The sequence below is a fragment of the Artemia franciscana genome, chromosome 10 (genome assembly GCF_032884065.1).
Source record: "Artemia franciscana chromosome 10, ASM3288406v1, whole genome shotgun sequence".
Taxonomy (NCBI): Eukaryota; Metazoa; Arthropoda; class Branchiopoda; order Anostraca; family Artemiidae; genus Artemia; species Artemia franciscana.
This window is the reverse complement of record NC_088872.1, coordinates 50,023,918-50,049,102: the sequence shown is the minus strand read 5'-3', so window position 1 is coordinate 50,049,102 and position 25,185 is coordinate 50,023,918. Positions and strand designations below refer to the sequence as shown.

Genomic DNA, 25,185 nt, shown 5'->3' with positions numbered 1-25,185 from the left:
CGCTCAGGTTTTCAAGATCACAGTTAAAGTCATCTGTTATCAGACACGACAGTCCATGCTTTTTTATTTTATCAATACACTTCGATAGCCTTGCAATACTTATGGCAAACAGTCTATCTGATCGATCATCACGATAGTCCGTAGGGAGGTAAACATTCACTATAACCATATCTTGGATTTTGATAGCGAGAAAGTCTAATGCCGAGTCAAACATAGAAGTGGATAGAGAGGATCTAACGTAAGTCGCAAGACCGCCAGATGGCCGGCCATGAGTGCGAGAGCGTTTGGCTGCAGCTGTAAAAACTTGATGGTTTGGTGACAGGTTTAATAAGGTAAGGCTGAGAGAGGTTGCAAAATGTTCCTGCAAACACAATATATCATATCTTGAAAGAAGGTCCTGGATAAAAATAGACCGCTTAAGGATATTTCCATTTAAATTCCACGTTGCAACTGCATGCTTAGCATAAGCGGGTTCTAGATTCATTTTGGTAAGTAATTCATATTGATTATCGCTTTATTAGCCGGACATCTTATGTTATAGCATGTATGGCCTTTCTTTTTGCATATAATGCAGTACATATCTTTAGTGCACAAATTGTCCTTCGTGGATGTGTGATCAGAAGCACCACAACGACCACATATAGACGTCAATACGCAATTATTCGCTAAGTGACCAACTCTATGGCACGAATAACATCTTTTTTTGAGAAATTTGAATTCTTTAGCAGGCAGCTTCTCATAGCCGATTCGGACTGAGACTGCAAGAAAGTCTTCGAGATCCTTACTGTCCCGAAATACAGCTTGAACACTTTGGAGCGCTCAAAGCTACCGATTTCTATTGCTTTTAATGCACGTGGAACAAGGGATTCCATATCAGTCTGGGTCATACTAGGTGGAATCTGTTTCAAAACAGCAATAAACATTTTCTCTTTGAGCATGGCAGAGACCTCAGGCTTACTAACTTTCATTTTCTCAACGATCTTTTCAGCAGAAGATTTGGACTAGAGGAATAATTTCCAGTCGTGTCTCACCTTTTTTAGCTCACTTATTTCGGCTGAGTTGGGGCAGATGGTATCCAAAAACTGCTTGCGAGCAATGGGATTATCAAGAGACTTTGGCATTTTAAGAACAACGGCATAGGATGTCTGGGGATTGACTGTTACAGGATTGGCGGGGCCTGGGACACTACTCGCCGAATGGCAGCAGAGGCTCTGTACTTTAGCCGTAGACACAAAGTTCTTAAATCTAAGAATATTTATTCTAAAGTTAGCGAGACAAGAAAAGGAAATTTCAGAGACATAGGAACTACTATCTAACTCATTGGGGATCTACTAGAGTCTGAGATGGGTCAACAGAATTTGCTTTACCAAAGTCAAAGGAAAAAGAGCTGGATTTTAGGAATATTCTTAGAAATTTTTCTTAGAGAATAAAATAAACTTTTCAAAACATAGGAAAATAGTCCACCTTAGAGAATTTTTAGAGATATTTTCTTTGGGAATTATATAAACTTGTTCAAAACAGAGGAAAATATTCCTTCTTGGAGGACTTTTAGAAATAATTTCTTAGATAATGATATAAAGTTGTTCAAACGTAGTAAAATAGTCCTTCTTAGGGAATTTAAAAAATTTTTTCCAAGAGAATGATATAAAATTGTTCAAAACAGAGGAAAATATTCCTTCTTGGAGGACTTTTAGAAATAATTTCTTAGATAATGATATAAAGTTGTTCAAACGTAGTAAAATAGTCCTTCTTAGGGAATTTTAAGAAATTTTTTCCAAGAGAATGATATAAAATTGTTCAAAACATAGAGATTGCTTATTCATACAGATGATTTCTTTGTTGTTACACAATTTACTTATGTAAATGATTTTATTGGTTGTTATGTAGTAGGGGAATTTTTACTTATGTTAAGGATGAATTGTAAGGAATTGGTTACATTTGATATTCACCTGCTTATTACAGCGTTATTAATTTTCAAAAGTGATCTAGACAGGTGAAGTTAGCCATTGAATCAGTGAGATGTTATACAGCATTGGTTCTAGATATTTCATCGCGGAAATGATTGCGTATTGAAGATTCATCCTGTAACAAGAAATCTAAGGAATGTAGGTTTGATCGTACATACAAGTTTTATAATAGAAACAAATAAACAAATATTTTTAAAGCATTTCACCTGTAGAGCACTGAAATCAATATTATACAGGTAGGAGGGAGATATTTTCAACTAGAAAGTCGTTTAATCGAAGACTATTAACATAAATGCTAAGAAATTCACTATAAGTTTATCCAATCCATAAAAAATATAATACTGTATGAAAACCATCATTTTTAACAAGTAAATGTAGTTCCATTGAGAGGGGGATGAACCATAGAGGTAAGTTCAAGGGGAGCAGAAGACATGTGGTTTAATTCTATATTTTTTCGTTATTTCTTTCTATTATTTTCTGGTGTTTCCCAGCCTGTAACACATAATGGATAACAACCGGCCCCCTAGCAACCATTATCATACATATGACATTTTTCGGACATTTTCCTTCAAAAATATACGTTTACAATAGAATTGATCATTTAAACTTAATAAAAAAAAATACCTAATAACGTTTCTTAGGATGAGTCCTGGCAGTTGAGACCAGCTTGGCACAATGTACCAGCGGGATGACGACCTCTGGTGCACATTATCACACCTAAGGGTTGATGACTCCTGGAGATTAGGGCCAGCGTGGCACAATCTACCAGCCCGATGAGACCATCTAGCGCAAAGTATCATTCCTAAGGGTTTTTCCACCTTTTTTCTCACAAAAATAACTTTGTAATCTAAAATTGACCATTGTTTTTATTTTAACACCGAAACTTGAAACTCTGAAACTTGGAACACCGAAATTTGCGATGCCATTGTTATATTATTATGTCCCATAGAGATTCCCAGCCTGTGACACTCGACAGCTTGATCGTGGCACCCTCTGGCAATCATTATCACAATTATGGCATTTATGAATATATTCCTCCAAAAATATCCGCCTAAGCTCGAATCATGCGTTTAAACCTAATGAAAAACTCCAATGGAGTTTCTTCTGATAACTCCTGGCAGTTGAGGCTATATATATATATATATATATATATATATATATATATATATATATATATATATATATATATATATATATATATATATATATATATATATATATATATATATATATATATATATATATATATATATTCTGAATTTTACAAAAATGTTTAATGTATAGAGAGGACCCTGCTAAAAAAAAAAAACTCCAATCGGGCTCCGTACCTAGTCAATCCGGGATTAATAGGCATTGTCTCTGGTGCTATGGTATTCTTATTATTAGGAATGTTTTTGCTATGTCCGAAAGTGTTTATTTGCTTTTCTGTCTTGTTTTTGCCATGGCCCGAATAGGTTTTTTGCGAAAAATATATATCTATTAATCTATTTAGCGATGTATATATCGCTTAATATGTGCTATGATTACTACGAATCGTAAAAATGGCCAGAAGACTATATAACGGAAAATATGTATCTAAAATAATTTGTGTCTTCCTGTGAGCTATAATGTTTATTATTTATTCTGTTAGTGATTATGATTTAAGTAAATGAGTTAATTTTACTGACGAAAAAGAAATAGAACAAGATAAAATTAATAAAAACTGTCATATTTTGTCTGATTTTTAAAGCATAAAGATTTTTATCAGCCAGTTTTAATTTTACTGTCACTTGTGTTTGAACTGGGAAATTACGAGCTTGGCTTCTACTTTGACCCCACTGATTATATTTTGTCCTTCAATAGTCTCTAACTTTTCTTTTTGAATCTTTAAGTAAATATAGTGATTATCAAAAAATATCTAGTGTAATAAAATTTATATCGTTAGTAACTTAGATGTTGCTTTCCTGTTTTAAGCTTGAGTCCCAGCCACCGAGCAAAAATTTTCAAATATTTTGCTAATGCAGTTGATTATTGTCCATTTTTGTGTTGAAACCGATTATAGAAACCCAAGCCTAACAAGATACTAATTTAGCCAGTAAACAGATAAATGAATAAACATTTCCTAAAGTAGAATATCAAGCGCAAATTAGCTTGTGGGTTGTGCGCCAAAAATATTTGTTGTGCGCCAGCATCATAAGTACTTGCAGTAACGAAGTTTCAAAACTTGTATATATCGCTCAATATGTGCTATGATTACTACGAATCGTACAAATGGCCAGAAGACTATATAACGGAAAATGAGGTGGGCCCATATTTGACCATGTTTGGTCAAATCTATATTTGACCAAATAGCCACATAAGAAGGTTTTTAAATTTCTATTTCATCTTATATATTTTAAACATTTTGAACTGTTTTGTAAGACAATAACTGGAAAATAGCGCCTGAATTCTGCAGGGTACAAATGAGCATGACACCCTGTTATTTTGTTAGTTAAATGGCACTATTAGGGTCGCAAAGACACTTTAGAACCAATAACGAGGTAAAGATAAGCGTGGTACAAATAGCTCTGATACGGTAAAGTAAATTAACCATCAAAGGATCCATCAAACAGTTCGTGGTAACGAACTGTAGTAAGGAGCGACCCGGCTCAGTAGTAAACGAGACTCTAAAAAACGGAATTTTTATACTGAAAGGTACATCAAAAGAATTTGATTACCAATCAAATCCTGATATACCAATATTGGTATCTAAGCTGTGTATGCAACAAAACAAAATTGCGTTACCGCCTATGTGTTATAGTACGATCTACGCGTCTGAGCGCGGGCTTGGAGGTGGCGCCAAGTTCAGAGCTCTGTACCAAAAGCTTCTCATGGGTATAAATAGGAGTTCTCATAACTGTATATTGGTATCTATGCTGTGTGTAAAAATAATCAGTAGGATGGGTGCTCCTTAGTGTCTTGGAATTAAAAAACCTAAATCAATAGAACTGGAAATAGGTGAATCAAGGGAGTATTAACATAAGCGACGGATCCAATGAACTTGTATCCTTGACAGAATGTTTAATATATAAACAAATTATGAGTTTTTGGCGTATTTATCAATATTCATCGAAAATATGAACCATAAATTCTAATTGATAAAACAAATAAAGTAAGGCACTTGAGAGTAGTCGCTTGAATATTGAACTCAGTTTGTTTATCAACGTGTTATCAATTTTGTGTATCACCCAAAATTAGAATACATCTGAAAGTTTATCTAAACACGACTATTTAAACTAAGGGTTCATAAATAGAGAGTGTATTTTCAGTACATTTGTTTATACAAGGTTTAAGCTCCTTTGTTCTTTCAAATTTCCCGGTTATTGCCCTGCTTTCATCATAACAAAGAGTACTTAATAGTGTTTTTACTAATAAAATAGTCATTAGTATAGGTGTTACTTCATTTCTTTTATTTCATTAAATAAAAGAAACAAATTTTTTCGACTGATAGTAAGAAGCAACATTAAAACTTAAAACGAACGAAAAAGATTACGTATATGAGGGGGTTCAGTCCCTCGTCAGTACCTCCCTCTTTACGCTAAAGTTCCAATTTTATTCTAATTCTTTTACAATAGACCCGAATCACAAAGGCTGTTTGATTAAAATAAATAGATCTTTTGAAAATACTAAAAAAAAACTTGAGCGTAAAGAGCGAGGCATTGACGAGGGGGCGAACCCCCGCATATACATAATGATTTCTATTCGTTTTAAGTTTTAATGTTGCTCCTTACTATCAGTTGAAAAAAAAACTTTTTTTTTTTAATTTCTGATTGTTCTTAAATAATCCTGGGAAATACGGCTTCCCCTCCATGGAAAATTCTCTTCCCCCGTGAAAACTCCTCCATGGAAAGATCCTCCAATATAAATCTCTCCCCCTACTCCCCCCCAGAAATCCCCTGAAAACGTCTGTTTACTTCCCAATAACCAGTACTATACGTAAACGTTAGGTATTGTTCATAATTAAATAAAAAAAACACAAGTTTTTTAAATGAAAGTAAGGAGCAACATTAAAACTTAAGACCAACAGAAATTACTCCGTATATGAAAGGGGCTTTTCCTCTTCAACGCCCCGATCTTTACGCTAAAGTTTGACTCTTTCTCTTAAATCTACTTTTTAAAACTGTAAGAAACTTTAGCATAAAGAGCGGGGCGTTGAGAAGGAAAAGCCCCTTTCATATACGGAGTAATTTCTGTTGGTTTTAAGTTTTAATGTTGCTCCTTACTTTCATTTAAAAAAACTTGTTTTTTTTTATTTTATTTCTGTACGTTTTTGAACTAATGCATGTTTTGATCTATAATTTTTGTTCGTTTTAAGTTTTAATGCTGCTCCTTACTTTAAGTAGAAAAAACTTTTCATATTTATTTTTTCATTGTTTTTTCAAATAATGCTAGAAAATCCTGCGCCCCCTTCATTGAAATTCTCTTCCCCCATGAAAAGTTCCTCCATGGAAATATCCTCTCGCGTAACCCCCCCCCCTCAACTCTTCCCCCTAAACCAAAAAATCCCCCTGAAAACGTCTGTACACTTCCCAGCAACCATTACTATATGTAAACACAGGTCAGTTTGTAACTTGCAGCCCCTCCCACGGAGACTGCGGGGGAGTAAGTCGTCCCTAAAGACATATTTATTAGGTTTATTGACTATGGTGAACAAAATGGATGTCTCAGAATTTTGATCCGGTGACTTTTGGGAAAAAATGAGCGTGGGAGGGGGCCCAGGTGCCCTCCAGTTTTTTCGGTCACTTAAAAAGGGCACTAAAACTTTTCATTTACGTTAGAATGAGCCCTCTCGCGACATTCTAGGACCACTCAGTTGATACGATCACCCCTGGGGAAAAAAAACAAAAAAAAACAAAAAACAAATAAACACACATCCGTGATCTGTCTTCTGGCAAAAAATGCGAAATTCCACATTTTAGTAGATAGGCACTTGAAACATCTACAATAAGGTTCTCTGATATAATCTGATGGTGTGATTTTCGTTAAGATTGTATGTCTTTTAGGGGGGTGTTCCTTCCTATTTTCTAAAATGAGGAAAATTTTCTCAGGCTCGTAACTTTTGATAGGTATAACTGATCTTGATGAAGCTTATATATTTAAAATCAGCATTAAAATGCGATTCTTTTGATGTTAATATTGGTATCCAAATTCCATTTTTTAGAGTTTCGGTTACTATTGAGCCGGGTCGCTCCTTACTACAGTTCGTTGCATGAACTGTTTGACTTGCAGCCCTTCCCTCGGGGACTGTGGGGGATTCAGTCGCCCTCAAAGACACAGTTATTAGATTTTTCGACTATCCTGACCAAAATTACTTTCTCAATTTTTTATCTGGTGAATATGGCAAAAAATGAGTGTTGGAGGGGGCCTAGTTGCCATCCTATTCTTTTGGTCACATAAAAAGGGCAATACAACGTTTAATTTCCGTTAGAATTATCCTGTCACAACATTCCAGGACCACCGGGCCGATACGATCACCCCTGAAAAAAAAAACACATAAACACACTTCCGTGATCTTTCTTCTGGCAAAAAAAAACAACAAAATTCCACATTTTTGCTGATAGGAGCTTGTAACCTCTACAGTAGGGTTCAATGATACGTTGATTGTGATGATGTGATTTTCATTAAGATTATATGACCTTTAGGGGTATTTACCCCTTTTTTCGAAAATAAGGCATATTTTCTTAGGCTCGTAACTTTTGATAAGTAGGACTAAACTTGAGGAAACTTATATATTTGAAATCACAATAAAAATCCAATTGTTTTGATGTATATATTGGTATCAACTTCCGCTTTTTAGAGTTTCAGTTATTATTGAGCCACGACCACGAACTTATTATTGAGTTTTCGCTACCACGAACTGTTTGATATACGCCATTTGGATGTCCTTGAGATAAGTGTATCAAATACTAACGGGGTTCACGGACCCAGTAAGCTTGCATCTTTTAAAATATGAACTATAGACAGATAACTATAATCATAATGAGCATATGTATTAACAGTCATAGACTTGATAAATCATAACTGAAATAAGGTTCTAGTGTACCACTAAGGTTCAGGAAGATTTCTATGGTAAGATCCAGTCCAGTAAGATGTCCAGTTTTCCATGGGGAGGATATTCTGCGGAAGGTATTACCAGGGAAACTTTACAGGGGGAACACGCTGGACCCCGAGTATGAGACCCACTCTGTTATTCAGCTTGTTCTCACTTCAGAAGTTTATCCAAAAATCTGGTAAGTCTGAACCTTCATCTATAGTGTGAGTATTTAGATGCAGAGCAGAGCTTAGATATGGTGATATTTTCAAGTTTATTTAGACACATTTATAGTTTCTATTTTGTTTAAAATTCTTGGCTATCGTCCTGGTTTCAATATTAGACAGAAAAGCTAATATTTTTTTTATGGATATTTGGTAGGGTAGGTAGCCTACTACTTTATTTCTCTTTATTTACTGATTTATTTAGCTTTGTTTCACTTTATTATAGTTGGATGTCCTTGGGGGATAGTGAACCGAGGAATACTAACGAATTGCAGGGAGTCAGTGAGCTTGCATCCTTGAAAATATGAATTTTACAAGTATTTATTCATATACATCACATCTACAAATCATGAACTCTAATTGATGTACTTATGAACAAGGTCTTTGTTCACCACCAAATGAATACGAGACTTATTCTGTTATTTAGCTTATTCTCAATTTGGAATTTTGTTTCAGAATCAGAAAATTTTTTGAGACTTTACCTATAATATGTTTAATTAGACCAAGAGTCTGTAATCGGCGTTATTTTCAGGTCTGTTTAGACATATTTATAGGTCCTATATTCTTTAAAATACCTAGCTGTTGTCATGGTTCAAGAAATCGATAAATCAAGAATTCAAATGCATAAATCCTGCCCCCTGTGAGCTAGCAGCTTTTTTATATTTTGTAGGATAGGTGCTCTATTTTTCTTTAATTCAAGCATGCTAGTTCTTGGGTTTTTGAATTAAGTGAAATTAACGAATTCAAGGGATTTAGTGAACTTGCATTATTGAAAATATGAGCTGTATATACGTAACCATGAATAATATGAGCATATTTATCCACATTTATTGAACTGATGAATCATGAATAAAAATGATTGAACTGTGAAATTAGGTCCTCATGTACCATCAGATGGATATGAGACTTAGTTTGTTAATCAACTTATGGAATTGCATCTAACTATAATGCACTTCAACTATAATGTAATTAATTCGACACAGAGTTCATACTCGGTGCTATTTTCAGGCCGGTTTAGAAGTATTTTTAGGTGATGTATTCTTTAAAATACCCAGCTGTTGTCATGGTTTCAACATAACACAGAACAGTTTATAGGTTTTTTTTTTAATATATTTCGCAGGATTTCTTTTAATTCAAGTAAGCTAGTTGGATTTTCTTAGATACGATATGCATGAGGAACAACTTTATTCCTATTCATCGAATTGACAAATCATGAACTCGAATTCATAAATCTATGAAATAAGGTCCCTGTGTAGCGCCAGACGGATATGAGACTCGCTCGATCAGCGTGTTCTCAATTTGGAAGCTTTTCTAAATTCTGACAAATCTGAAACATCTTCTAGCCTAGTGTGCCTATTTAGATGCAAAGTAAAGCATATAAATGGTGCTATTCTGCGGCCTGTTTAGACACATTTATAGTTCGTTTACTCTTTAAAGTTCTCGGCTATTTACTTGGTTTCAATATAAGACAGACAATTAACAGTGTTTTCTTTTCTTATCAAATTAATTTCTCAGTACGATAAGTGTTATTAATTCACATCTTTGAATTCAACTACACGAATGAAAAGAACTCGGGATCTATGAATCAACGATATGAATCTATGAATCAACTTGCATTCTTGGAAAATTGAGCTGTTTATAAGTAGCATATTCAAGTAAATTAACAAACATTCACTGATCAGATGATAAACAATGGACCCCAAATGATCAAACCAATTAATTAGAATATTTACTACCCGCTGCCACTCGTTTGGTATCTTCAAAAAGTGTGTTAGGAATTTCCTGCTAATAAATAGGTTTTCCCCGGTTTTCCGTGGAGCTGACGTCTGCGGATTCGGTGTGTTGTTTATTTGTGTAGGTGGAATCATGTACTACTCTCCTGCCTAGCTTTACTACTCATGTACTGCCTAGCTTGGACTTTTTTTTGGTATTCCTTAGGTTGGTGAGGTGAGTGCATTATTTTTAAAATGTTTAATTTAAACGATAAAATTATTTTAAGTATTTTAAATGATAAAAATTATTTTATTTTTTGTTTTGTTTCTCCCCTGGTTTTTCCTGGCCATAGAGCCTTATGGGGGAGAATAAGTTGAAGTGTTTATTATTTTCTGTTTTTGTTGTAGTTAAAACACTGTGAAACTTGTTAAACGCTTGTATATTTCTCTTTTTTTCAATAAATTCAATTCAAAATTCAATTTGATCGTGGAGGCTTGATTGCCTTACGCACATTTGGTACATTAGGTATATTTATTCTATATATATTTTTACATCTGCTTGAAATGATAAATCATGAATTTGAATTGATAAATCCGATGAAGTATGACACTTGAGTGTAGACACTTGGGTAGCCAGGAGATGCGCAGCCATGTCCCCAAGATGCAATGCCAATAATAGTTGACCCCAGGAAAAGTGGTCCTCCAGAATCGCCCTATAAAGAAACAAAATTTACTGTATGAATAATTTTAATTTAATAACTTATTCTAATTAAATGTGTAATCAAGAAAAGATCTTAAAAGGTCATTCGTGAAAAAAACCGTGCCAGCACATAAGAAAATACGGAAATTTATCCAAATACATTATGATTGTTCTTATGAATTTTTTATTTGATTCCTGCTTAATTTTTCGTTGTATTAAAGTAGCTGTTCATACACATAGGTAAACAAATTCATATATATATATATATATATATATATATATATATATATATATATATATATATATATATATATATATATATATATATATATATATATATATATATATATTCACAACAGATCCCATAATTTAAAAAATGTGCAAGGCGTTCTTCAACAGCTTCATCGGGGTCTAGTGAGTACGCTTGGCTATATGAAGGTGGTCCAAGATCACCTTCAGAGGCGTCGCTAATTTTATTTTGTGTTAAGCTTGTCCAGCTACTTTGAAGCTGAAAACATTACGACTTCAGGGTTCAATTACTGCTTATCAAACAGTTCGTGGTAACGAACTGTGTAGTAAGGAGCGACCCGGCTCAATAGTAACCAAAACTCTAAAAAATGAAATTTTGGTACCAATAGCTACATCAAAAGAATCGCATTTTAATGCCAATTTTAAATATATAAGTTTCATCAAGTTTAGTCTTACCCCATTAAAAGTTACGAGCCTGAAAAAATGTGGGTTATTTAGAAAATAGGGGGAAACACCCCCTAAAAGTCATAGAATCTTAACGAAAATCACACCATCAGATTCAGCGCATCAGAGAACCCTACTGTAGAAGTTTCAAGCTCCTATCTACAAAAATGTGGAATTTTATATTTTTTGCCAGAAGACAGATCACGGATGCGTGTTTATTTATTTTTTTTTCCAGGGGTGATCGTATCGACCCAGTTGTCCTAGAATGTTGCAAGAGGGCTCATTTTAACGGAAATAAAAAGTTCTAGTGCCCTTCTTAAGTGACCAAAAAAATTGGAGGGCACCTAGGCCCCCTCCCACGCTAATTATTTTCCCAAAGTCAACGGATCAAAATTCTGAGATAGCCATTTTATTCAACGTAGTCGAAAAACCTTATAACTATGTCTTTGGGGACGACTTACTCCCCCACAGTCCCCGTGGGAGGGGTTACAAGTTCAAAACTTTGACCAGTGCTTACATATAGTAATGGTTATTGGGAAGTGTACAGGCGTTTTCAGGAGGATTTTTTGGTTGGAGGCAGGGGTTGAGAAGAGGGGGATATGCTGGGGGAACTTTCCATCGAGGAATTTGCCATGTGGGACGAAAATTTCCACGAAGGGAGCGCAGGATTTACCAGCATTACTTAAAAAAAACAATGAAAAAATAAATATGAAAAAGTTTTTTTTCAGCTGGAAGTAAGCAGCAGCATTAAAACTTAAAACGAACAGAAATTATTACCCATATGAGGGGCTCACCTCCTCCTAATACCTCGCTCTTTACGCTAAAGTATTTTTAGTAATTTCAACTATTTATTCTGCGGCTTTTGTGATTCAGGGGTCATTCTTAATGAATTGGGACAAAATTTAAGCTTTAGTGTAAAGAGCGAGGTACTGACGAGGGGGCGAACCCCCTCATATATGTAATAAAAACATGAGAATACAAAAGTTCTTTACGTAAGCTAATTTATAAGTTACGTATATCTTTTACTTATAAAAAGATTCATAAAAAATTAAAAGTTCTAGTTGCCTTTTTAATTAACCGAAAATCGGAGGGCAACTAGGCTTCCTCCCCCGCTCTTTTTTTCTCAAAATCATTCGATCAAAATTATGAGAAAGCCATTTAGCCAAAAAAAATAAATATACAAATTTCGTTTTAATTATTCCTCTGCGGAGAGCCAAAATCAAAACATGCATTGATTCAAAAACGTTCAGAAATTAAATAAGAAAAACAAGTTTTTTAAATGAAAGTAAGGAGCGACATTAAAACTTAAAACGAACAGAAATTACTCCGTATATGAAAGGGGCTTTTCCTTCTCAACGCCCCTCTCTTTACGCTAAAGGTTTTTACTGTTTTAAAATGTAGAGTTAAGAGAAAGAGTCAAACTTTAGCGTAAAGAGCGGGGCGTTGAGAAGGAAAAGCCCCTTTGATATACGGAGTAATTTCTGTTCGTTTTAAGTTTTAATGTCGCTCCTTACTTTCATTTAAAAAACTTGTTTTTTTTAAATTTAATATTGAATGAAGCTAACACAAAATATGAGTTCAAGTTTTGGATTTGTTTGAGGAGCTTTTTAGAGAGCAAGTGACGTCCTATAAAAGGCCAAATAAATTTATTTGGATCTTGTGAAGGTGGTAATGCAATTCCAACCAAGCAGCATCCTCCAAATGAATCACTCTTGTTGGCTACTCCTTCCTCGGGAGAATGGAGGACTTCACAGTGGACACATATAACGTTGAAGGGTCCCAATGACCTGCAATTAAAAGTTGCTTAGTTTACTACATCTTCATAGGTTTGTACTATATTTTATTATACGTTCTGATTCTCGCTGTCGCATGCAATTTTTCCTGTCACATATCTTCTAATTGCATATTTGTTTGTTCTCCTTGTCACATATCTTCCAGCCACATATTTTCTTTCTTCTTCAGTTTAATTTTTGATTCTACTTCAGACATTTTTTAATACTCTTTCCCTTAGCTCCTCTGATTGGTCTTGTCACATTTGATGGTCTAAGTTGTTCTTTTTCACCCATTGTGAGTTTCCATTTCTCGGGTTGTCCTCTTAATCGTGTCTCATTTGATGGTCCAGTTTGTTCATAATTTATGTTTTTTTCTTCCTTTAGGTATTATTAAACTGCTGAAAACGCCTTTTGTACAAAGACACATCACACTTGATATTTTATACTTAGCTGTGTTTCTTATGTAGTTTTGCATTCGTCATAAATAGCATAGCATAAATAAGATTTTCGAGTTTCCAACGATTTCAATTATTTATATAATATGATGTCTGTTGGAAGGCCCAAAAACGAAAATTTGCTGTTGCAGTTACATCACAATTGTGATGGTACCAAAACGAGCAGCTAAAGCAAAGGTCATTGCTAAATTTTCACAGCGAGAAGAAAAATGTGTCAAACTCTAAAATGATAGTAATAATGATTGGGCTAGGGATTATGACATGGATAAGGTCATCAATGCCTACCATACCCTAGTTAAGAAAACAAAGGTTCGGTGATATGTATTTCATAATGACGAAAGACAAGCCGAGATAAAACAAACCAAACGAATCGGAAATGATAGCTAAGATGATCGAGTTTTGGACTTTGACATCGATACGGTCATCACTGCCTACCATACCTTTGAAAATCAAAAACCAGGAATAGATAAATCGTTAGAAGAAAAAGAAGTTTTCCCACCACCGGAACAATTAAAAGAAAGAAAGGTTCGGCAATATGAGCTGCCTCTTTCATAATGACAAAAGACAAGCCGAGGCAAAACAAGACGTTTTTGTCCCACCACTTGAACAATTAAAAGAAACAAAGTATATATTCCTCCATAACAGCTTATGTGTAATTATGTATAACTGTTTGCAATTTTACGAAGCCTCAAATGGATTAATTGAGTTAAAAAAAAAACTCTTAATAACTGACTAGATAACCATTCATTTAATACGGGAAAGTAGCCTGTATTGATTTTATAATTTAGCCTGTATTACTGCCTCTGTAACTGGGAAGCTCAACTTAAGTGTGTAGATATTTTTAAATGGATTGGTTATCCAACAATTTCGATTGAAAGAATTTTTCTTTCTTGCCACAAAAGTATGGGAAAATCCACTTCGCTGTGATGCAATATTTGTTGATACTTAAAAAGAATACTATAAGTTTCAATGTCATTTCGATGAAGCCACTCCAAGACCTCTAGAACCATTGAATCGATACAATTAACTTTCGAATAAGCAAAAAACATGAATGCTCATCCATGACCATCTTCCTCGAAAAAAAAATCGCCTTTTTGTAGGTAGGTGCTTGAAACCTCTTTGATGGAGCAATCTGAAATGCTGAATTTGTTGGTATATTTTCATCAAGATTCCTTTTCTTTTAGGGTTTGTTTCCTGCTATGAAAAAGTTGGCCCTATTTTTCCAGGCTCATGTACCGGTACTTGGCAAATTTAAACTTACTATATTATGGATCAGTATGCCATACTTAGGATAATCATATAATTCTGACCGATTTGATTTATACATTACTATCAAAAATCAATATTTTAGGGTTTCGGTTACTATTAGCACGAGTCAATCCTAACGAGAACTATATGATTTCCTGAAAGTAGACATATTCTTTTATTTTGAAATTGTTTTTATTATAAAATACTTGCTGTTGGGGTGCATATAAATAGATTGTCAGGTTTACCGACTCTTGAACATGCAACATATAATGGTCCATGGGAAAAAAATCCGTATTCAGATCTATACCTCATGATTCTAATGATTGCCCTTGAGCTTTGTTGATGGTGATTGCTAATCGACCATTCCCTGTGTCGCCGTCGTCATTTATATATCCCCCTGTGCCCCCCGGCATCCCCGTTGTAGTTGTGTCCCTGTGTCCCGGTCGTCATTTATATTCCCTGTGTCCCGGTCGTCATTTGTGTCCCGGTGTCCCAGTCTGTGATTTCTCTTTGAGTGTCCCGGGCGTCATTTATATTCCTTGTGTCCCGTTGTCCCGGTCTGTATATACATTCGTTTTTGAATTGGTCTTTTTTTTTAGTTTTTAGTTTTTTACCTTTTTTTTAGTTTTTTTAGTTATACCTCATGATTCTAATGATTGCCCTTGAGCTTTGTTGATGGTGATTGCTAATCGAACATTCCCTGTGTCCCCGTCGTCATTTATATATCCCCCTGTGCCCCCCGGCGTCCCCGTTGTAGTTGTGTCCCTGTGTACCGGTCGTCATTTATTTTGCCTGTGTCCCGGTCGTCATTTGTATCCCGGTGTCCCGGTCTGTATATACATTCGTTTTTGAATTGGTATATGATGAAATAAATTTTTGTATTTTTCCCCTTTTTTCTTTTTAGTTTTTTTTTTTTTTTTTTACTTTTTTTTTAGTATTTTTAGTTTTTTTTCTTTTTTCTTTTTTCTTTTTAGTTTTTTTTTATTTTTATTTTTTTAGTTTTGTTTTTCTCCTTTATTTTTCATTTTTTTTCCTTTTTTTCTTTTTTTTTCTTTTTTAGTTTTTTTAGTTTTTTAGCTTTTTTAGTTTTTTATTAGTTTTTCGTTTTTTTGTTTTTTTTTAGTTTTTTTGTAGTTTTTACCTTTTTTTAGTTTTTTTAGTTTTTTTTACTTATGTCCTGGTCGTCATTTATACTTCCTGTGTCCCGGTCGTCATTTGTGTCCCGGTGCTTTGTTGATGGTGATTGCTAATCGAACATTCCTTGTGTCCCGGTCGCTTTCTCTTTGAGTGTCCCGGTCGTCATTTATATTCCCTATGTGCCGGTGTCCCGGTCGTCATTTGTGTCCCGATGTCCCGGTCTGTAATTTCATCAGTCGAAAACATGACGTCAGTCGACACACAAACATGACGTCACTCGACAGACACACACACACACAGACAACTCATTTTTATATATATAGATTTAGGACAAGGCTAGTTTACAAAACGTAGTCAGACAACTACTTATAATAATAACTACCTACTTAAGCAGCAATACGACTGAGACAAACACAGCTACCCACGCTCCTCCCCATCCCAGTTTATTCAAAGCATCCGCTTTGCACCTTCCCAAGAATTTCCTATTTTCCTTAAATCTTTCTTTAAGACATTCTACCAGCCGCAATCCCTCGCTCTTTACGCTAAAGTTTTTAATTGTTTTAGAAAGTAGAATTGTGGCAAAGGGTCAAACTTTAGGGCAAAGAGCGAGGGATTGCGGAAGTGACAACCCATTTCATATACGGAGTAATTTCTGTTCGTTTTAAGTTTTAATATCGCTCCTTACTTTCAGTTAAAAAAAAAACTAGTTTTTTAATTTAATTTCCGAACGTTTTTGAATTAATGCATGTTTGATTTTGGCTCTCCGCACATAAATTATTAAATGAAATTTGCATATTAATTTTTTTTTGACTAAATGGCTTCCTCTTAGTTTTGACCAGACGATTTTGATAAATAAGGGGTGGGGAAGGAGGCCTAGTTGCCCTCCAATTTTTCGGTTACTTAAAAAGGCAACTAGAACTTTTAATTTTTAACGAACGCTTTTATTAGTAAAAAATATACCTAACTTAAGAATTAACTTGCGTAACAAACTTTTATATTCTTTTTTTTTTTTATCATGTATATGAGGGGTTTGTCCCCTCGTTAATGTCTCGCTCTTGACACTAAACCTTAAGTTTCGTCCCAATTCTTTAAGAATGACCCCAGATTCAGAAAAGCCGTAGAATAAATAGTTGAAATTACTAAAAATACTTTAGCATAATGAGTGAGGTATTATTCTCCTCCTAAATACCTCGCTCTTTATGCTAAAGTATTTTTAAATCCCCTCATATGCGTAATAATCTCTGTTCGTTTAAGTTTTAGTGCTACTCCTTACTTTCAGTTGAAAATCTTTTTTCATGTTTATTTTTTCATTGTTTTTTTATAGTAATGCTAGAAAATCCCGCGCCCTTTTCATTGAATTTCTCTTCGCCCATGACATATTCCTCCAAGGAAAGATCTTCCCACACAGCCCCCTCTCCTCAACCCCACCCCAAACCAAAAAAATCCCCCTGAGAAAGTCTGTACACTTCCCAATAACCATTACTGTATGTAAACAATGGTCCAAGTTTGTAACTTGGTGCCTTCCAATTTTTTTGGTCACTGAAAAAGGGCAATAGAACTTTTCATTTCCGTTAGAATTAGCCCTCTTGCGACATTCTAGGACCACTTGGTCGATACGATGACCCCTTGGGAAAAAAAGAAAAAAAAAGAAGAAAAAACACGCACCCGTGATCTGTCTTCTGGCAAAAAATACGAAATTCTACAGTTTTGTAGATAAGAGCTTGAAATTTTTGCTGTAGGGTTCTCTGATACGCTGAATGCGATGGTGTGATTTTCGTTAATTCTATGACTTTTAGGGGGTGTTTCCCCCTATTTTCCAAAATAAGGCAAATTTTCTCAGGCTCGTAACTTTTGATGACAAACACTAAATTTGATGAAACTTGTATATTTAAAATCAGCATGAAAATTCAATTCTTTTGATGTATCTTTTATCATCAAAATTCCGTTTTTTAGAGTTTCGTTTACTATTGAGTCGTGTCGCTCCTTACTACAGTTCGTTACCACGAACTGTTTGATATTCGCCATTGGTATATGCATTTTGATAGAGGTCAGATTTAGCCAGCGTTGTGAATATTTTTTTGTGAAGTGCGATGTTTTTCATCAATTTTTCGAGTTCCTTTTCAGTTTTTATTGAATTTGTGTAACAATAAAACTTGAAAGGTTTGCTGAAATTTATATAGAAACTAAACCTGTCCTCTAGGAATAATTTCAATTAATAATAAGTAATTTTGTACCATTATCTTCGTCTCAAAAAGATAAATTAAATAAAAAAAACAAGTTTTTTCAACTGAAAGTAAGGAGTGACATCAAAACTTAAAACGCACAGAAATTACTTCGTATATGAAAGAGGCTGCTTCCTCATAAACGCCCCGCTCTTTACGCTAAAGTTTGACTCTTTCTCTCAATTCTTCTTTCTAAAACAGTAAAAAACTTTAGCGTAAAGAGCGGGGCGTTTATGAGGAAGCAGCCTCTTTCATATACGAAGTAATTTCTGTGCGTTTTAAGTTTTGATGTCACTCCTTACTTTCAGTTGAAAAAACCTGTTTTTTTTATTTAATTTCTGAACGTTTTTGAATCAATGCATGTTTTGATTTTGGCTCTCCGCAGAGGAATAATCAAAACGAAATTTGCATATTTTTTTTTTTGGCTCAATGGCTTTCTCATAACTTTGATCGAATTATTTTGAGAAAAAAAGAGCGGGAGACGAAGCCTAGTTGCCCCCCGATTTTTTGGTTAATTAAAAAGGCAACTAGAACTTTTAATTTTTTACGAATCTTTTTATTGGTAAAAGATTTACGTAACTTATAAGTTAGCTTACGTAAAGAACTTTTGTATTCTCATGTTTTTATTACATATATGAGGGGATTCGCCCCATCGTCAGTACCTCGCTCTTTACACTAAAGTTTAAATTTTATCCCAATTCATTAAGAATGACCCCCTGAATCACAAAAGCCGTAGAATAAGTAGTTGAAATTACCAAAAATACTTTAGCGTAAAGAGCGAGGTATTAGAAGGAGGTGAGCCCCTCATATGGGTAATAATTTCTGTTTGTTTTAAGTTTTATTGCTGTTCCTTACTTCCAGCTGAAAAAGCTTTTTCACTTTTATTTTTTAATTTTTTTTTTTAAATAATGCTAGTAAATCCTCCTCTCCCTTCATGAAAATTTTCTTCTCCCATTACAAATTCTCGAAGGAAAGTTCCCCCAGCATATCCCCCTCTTCTCAACCCCTCCCCCAAACCAAAAAAATCCTCCTGAAAACGCCTGTATACTTCCCAATAACCATTACTATATGTAAGCACAGGTCAAAGTTTGTAACTTGTTGCCCCTCCCACGGGGACTGTGGGGGAGTAAGTCGTCCCCAAAGACATAGTTATAAGGTTTTTCGACTACGCTGAATAAAATGGCTATCTCAGAATTTTGATCCGTTGACTTTGGGAAAATAATTAGCGTGGGAGGGGGCCTAGGTGCCCTCCAATTTTTTTGGTCACTTAAAAAGGGCACTAGAACTTTTCATTTCCGTTAGAATGAGCCCTCTTGCAACATTCTAGGACAACTGGGTCGATACGATCACCCCTGGGAAAAAAAAAAAAAAAAAAAAAAAAAAAAAAACAAATAAACACGCATCCGTGATCTGCCTTCTGGCAAAAAATGCAAAATTCCACATTTTTGTAGATAGGAGCTCGAAACTTCTACACTAGGGTTCTCTGATACGCTGAATCTGATGGTGTGATTTTCGTTAAGATTCTATGACTTTTAGGGGGCGTTTCCCCCTATTTTCTAAAATAACGTAAATTTTCTCAGGCTCGTAACTTTTGATGGGTAAGACTAAACTTGATGAAACTTATATATTTAAAACCAGCATTAAAATGCGATTCTTTTGATGTAGCTATTGGTATCACAATTCCAGTTTTTAGAGTTTTGGTTACTATTGAGCCGGGTCGCTGCTTACTACAGTTCGTCACCACGAACTGTTTGAAATAGCATCGAATACTGATCCAATTCCAGCGTCACAAATGCAGAACTAGGTCCAATTTCTTCCTAGAACTAGTCCAATTTCTTGGACTAGGCCCAAATGCAAAACTAGCCCAATTTCTTCCAACAGAATTGGGTCCTTTTTCTTCCTAAGAGTATTTTAAGAAATGATATGATATGAAGTATAAGATATGATAAGAAATGATAATGAAAATTATGCAGGCATATTTGTCTTTAAGGAATTGGGATACATCAGGAATTCGCTTTTCTATTAAAAACCCCTTCATATACACTTATGTTGCTTTTGGCAGTAGGGTGCTCCAAATTAAAAAAAGGGGGGCTTACATGTTATATTGACACCGCTCAAGTTCTTGATCTGAATAAAACCGGTTTTTCTGTCTGCACTCGGAAATAATTAGCTTAGTCTTAGTGAGATAAACTATTATACAGGTATATTTTAATTAAATATTAAATGTATAGAGTTAGTTAGGTTAGGTATTTAATATAACGCGTCCTGGGCTTAATATCATTATAGAAATGATATTGTTGAAATCCTCCATTTTAAGAAGAGGGCAACAACAAATAATCAAAGCAAACTGACTTCTGCAACACAGCCAATGAGACTTGTTAACCTAAGGTGAAATATTTCTTTCATTTCTTCTAGTGAGTTGACGATATAACGATATAACGTATAACGATATGACGATATAACGTGAGTTGACGATATAACGTTCTCTAGTGAGTTGACGATTTATTCTTGAAGGCTGTTGATAGAACTAAAGGACACGATTGCGACAAAAACATTTTAATAAGAAAATCCCATACTTTCTAGAAAATCCCAAAAACTTTGGGGGGGGGGTAGCCTTACAATGGTGCCAATAACTGACCAAATTGACAAGTTTATTAAAAAAAAGAAAAAAACCAGATAAGGGCAACAGAAAAATCTTGGGAGGGGGGGGGGGGCTCGACCCTCTGGATCCACCCCTGTTTCTAGTTAGTGCTTTATTACAACTATCACTGCTTCTAACAGTTCATCACGGTAAATAATCGCCTGGGATCAATACAGCACAAAGCTGTGTGGGTTTCGTGGCATACCTGACATGTGTCTACGCCGCCATTGTCAATGTCACCAGCACAAATCATGCTGTCAGCTATGTCATTTGCTCCGTATATTTGACGGCACTGGTCGTCGGTGACAATTGGAACTTCTACAGCTTGAAGAACATTAGAGAGAGGCCCACCAGACTACAAAAAAGTAGGTAACGTCAATGGCACAGTAGCTAAATGTATGTGAAATTAAAATTTCTGCGATTTATTTTGCTTTCTATAATGTGTGTTTGACTAAAACTTGCGCTTTTGCTGATATAAACACGAATCCGTGATCTGTCTTCTGGCAAAAATGCGAAATTCCGCATTTTTGTAGATAGGAGCTCGAAACTTCTACAATAAGGTTCCCTAATACGCTGAATCTGATGGTGTAATTTTCGTTAAGATTGTATAATTTTTAGAGGGTGTTTCCCCCTATTTTCTATAATGAGGCAAATTTTCTCAGGCTCGTAACTTTTGGTGGGTAAGACTAATCTTGATGAAACTTATATATTTAAAATCAGCATTAAAATTTAGTTCTTTTGATGTAACTATTGGTACCAAAATTCCATTTTTTTAGAGTTTCGGTTGCTATTGAGCCGGGTCGCTCGTTACTACAGTTCGTTACCACGAGCTGTTTGATTAACGAGAATGTAAGAACTATGAAGTTCATGAGGGTTTCCAAGGTAACCAGTTAAATTGAATTTTCATCAATTAGTTTATTTATTTATTTTTAACCCACGTCATGCACTAAAAGACACTTGCAGAGTAAAACAATAAAAAAGGAGAAAATACACTACAATTATACAACAGTGAAACTATTTAAAGGACAGACTAGAGGACGAAGACACAAAGACGCTAAAATCAGTAAACAAGAGCTAATAGCTCATATGGAACTTGTGATGAGGCAAGAAGAGCCAAGAGGTCACATGGTATGAGCTCTAACAAAATTCTTTAAATCAATAGAATGGATTTAAAAAGAATAAGAGGCTTAATCCCGGTCAGGATTTAAAAATAGAGCTCTGAGTCACGATGTCCTTCTAAATATCAAAATTCATTAAGATTCGATCACCCAATCGTAAGTTATCACTACCTAATTTTCTCTAATTTTTCCCCTCCCTTTAGCCCCCCAGATGGTCGAATCTGGGAAAACGACTTTATCAAGTCAATTTGTGCAGCTCCTTGACACACCTACCAACACGTCCTAGCACGTCCAGAGGCACCAAACTCGCCAAATCACTGAACCCCTCCCCCCAACTCCCCCAAACAGAGCAAATCCAGTACGGTTCCGTCAATCACGTATCAAGGACATTTGCTTATTCTATCCACCAAGCTTCGTCCCGATTCCTCCACTCCAAGTGTTTTGCAAGGTTTCCCCCTCCAACTCCCGCCAATGTCAAAAGATCTGGTCGGGATTTGAAATAAGAGCTCTGAGACATGAATTCCTTCTAAATATCAAATTTCATTAAGATCCGACAACCTATTCGTAAGATAAAAATACCCCAATTTTCACGAATTCCAAGAATTCCGGTTTCCCCCTCCAACTCCCCCCAATGTCACAGATTCTGGTCAGAATTTAAAATTAGAGCTTTAAAGGACATGATCCTTCTAAATATCAAGTTTCATTAAGCTCTGGTCACCCTTTCGTAAGTTACAAATACCTCAATTTTCAAAATTACCCCCCCCCCCCCTAACTCTACCAAAGAGAGAAGATTCGGTCCGGTTATGTCAGTCACGTATCTTAGAAAGGTTTTTATTCTTCCCATCCAGTTTCATCCTGATCTCACCGCTTTAAGTATTTTCTAAGATTTTCAGTCCCCCAAACTGTCCCCCCCCCCAATTATGCTAGATCCATTTGAGATTTAAAATAAGAGATCTGAGTTACGAGGTCTTTCTAAATATGAAGTTTCATGAAGATCCGATCACTTCTTCGTAAGTTAAAAACACGTCATTTTTTCAAATTTTTCGAAAATTAACCCCCCCCCCCCCCTAATAAGGAGGATCCATTCCAATTATGTAAATTATGTATCTAAGAGTTCTGCTTGTTTTTCAGACTAAGTTTCATCCCCATCCCTCCAATCTAAGCGTTTTCCATGATTTTAGGTTCCCCCACCCCAAACTCCCCCCAATGTCGCCAGATCCGGTCGGGATTTAAAATAAGAGCTTTGAGACACGATATGCTTCTAAATATCAAATTTCATTAAGATCCGATCACCTTTTCGTAAGATAAAAATACCCCAATTTTCACGTTTTCCAAGAATCCGGTTTCCCCCTCCAACTCCCCCCAATGTCACAGATTCTGGTCAGAATTTAAAATTAGAGCTGTAAAGCACAAAATCCTTCTAAATATCAAATTTCATTAAGATCTGGTCACCCTTTCGTAAATTACAAATACCTCAATTTTCAAAATTATCCCCCCCAACTCCACCAAAGAGAGCAGATCCGGTCTGGTTATGTCAGTCACGCATCTTAGACAGGTTTTTATTCTTCCCATCCAGTTTCATCCTGACCTCACCGCTTTAAGTATTTTCTAAGATTTCCGATCCCCCCAACTGCCCCCCAATTAGGTTGGATCCGGTTGAGATTTAAAATACGATATCCGAGTTACAAGGTACTTCCAAATAAGAAGTTTCATTAAAATCCGATCACTTCGTAAGTTAAAAATACGTCATTTTTTCAAATTTTTCAGAATTAACCTCCCCCCCAATAAATCGGATCCGTTCCAATTATGTAAATCACGTATCTCATACTTCTGCTTATTTGTCCCACGAAGTTTCATCCCGATCCCTCCAATCTAAGCGTTTTCCATGATTTTAGGTTCCCCCACTCCAAACTCCCCCCAATGTCACCAGATCCGGTCCGGATTTAAATAAGAGCTTTGAGACACAATATCCTTTTAAATATCAAATTTCATTATATCCGATCACCCGTTCGTAAGTTAAAAATACCTCATTTTTTTCTAATTTTTCAGAATTAACCCCCCCCCCCAACTACCCGAAAGAGAGCAGATCCGTTCCGATTATGTCAATCATGTATCTAGGACTTGTGCTTATTTTTCCCACCAAGTTTCATCCCGATCCCTCCATTCTAAGTAAGATTTTAGGTTTCCCCCTCCCATATTCCCCCCAATGTCACCAGATCTGGTCGGGATTGAAAATAACAGCTCTGAGACACAATATCCTTCCAAACATCAAATTTCATTAAGATCTGATCAACCGTTCGTAACTAAAAAGTACTTCAATTTTTCTATTTTTCCGAATTAACGGGCCCTCCACTTCCCCCCCCCCCAGATAGTCAAATCGGAAAAACGACTATTTCTAATTTAATCTAGTCCGGTCCCTGATACGCCTGCCAGATTTCATCGTCCTAGCTTACCTGGAAGTGCCTAAAGTAGCAAAACCGGGACCGACAGACCGACATAATTTGCGATTGCTATATGTTACTTGGTTAATACCAAGTCCCATAAAAACGGAATCTGGTAGTTCTGCACGTAGCATACAAAAACATAGACGAAGAATATGGAAAACACAAAGACTGGATTTGTAATAATAAGAAAAAAAACATGGACAGGGCGGAATTCTTTTAGAGCTTAAGGTATATGATAAAGATAGGGAGTAAGAGAGAAATAGATTGATAGGCACAGGGAGGGATACAAAGAGACAGAAAGAAGAATCTCAGCTCTGTGCTGGATCAGCTCATTTATTATTTCTTCCAAATGGCAATATTGGGTGGATAATCATTTCTCAGACAATACATTTTTGATAAAATTGAATGAAAATCATATAACAAGTCAAAGAAAAAGAATGGACAAATATTTACATACGTATCATGTGTTTTAAAACTCGGCAAATGGTCGGTGTTTTTGACCCTCTTTGGCCATTTTTGATTGGAGGTAATTTATTTTATGTTGTATGTCGTTATGCTGCTATGTTATTTATGTTATTATGTTTTTTGTCTTGTTTTTCTTTTTTTGTGTGTTTACTCCACAGTTTAATGTACTTTGTGGGTTATAAATAAATTATTATTATTATAATAAATTATTTATTTATTATTTATATAGTTCTACTAAAATGGCACAATCTTTGCCTCTAACATTTTCAGCGGTTTTGCAACTACTGTTTGATTCAATAATACTTGTTAAACAGAAATCAAAACTAATATTCACATCC

The 25,185-nt window shown here is 35.3% G+C and overlaps 2 protein-coding genes across 3 annotated transcripts in view; both read right to left on the bottom strand.

Annotated features, from left to right (window-relative positions):
• Nucleotides 1–25,185, bottom strand: part of LOC136032317 (trypsin-1-like) — a 251,733-nt gene that overhangs the window by 43,481 nt on the left and 183,067 nt on the right. The gene's annotated exons all lie outside the window — the stretch shown is intronic.
• The window catches only part of LOC136032315 (trypsin-1-like), a 40,744-nt gene continuing 26,033 nt past the window's right edge, over nt 10,475–25,185 (bottom strand). For both annotated transcript variants that reach the window (XM_065712616.1, XM_065712615.1), the window contains exons 4-5: nt 21,026–21,175; nt 10,475–10,665 (exon numbers count right to left, since the gene is read on the bottom strand). In XM_065712616.1, coding sequence (XP_065568688.1) covers nt 10,525–10,665; nt 21,026–21,175 — 291 coding nt within the window. In that variant the 3' untranslated portion in view covers nt 10,475–10,524. The remainder of the gene's footprint in view (nt 10,666–21,025; nt 21,176–25,185) is intronic.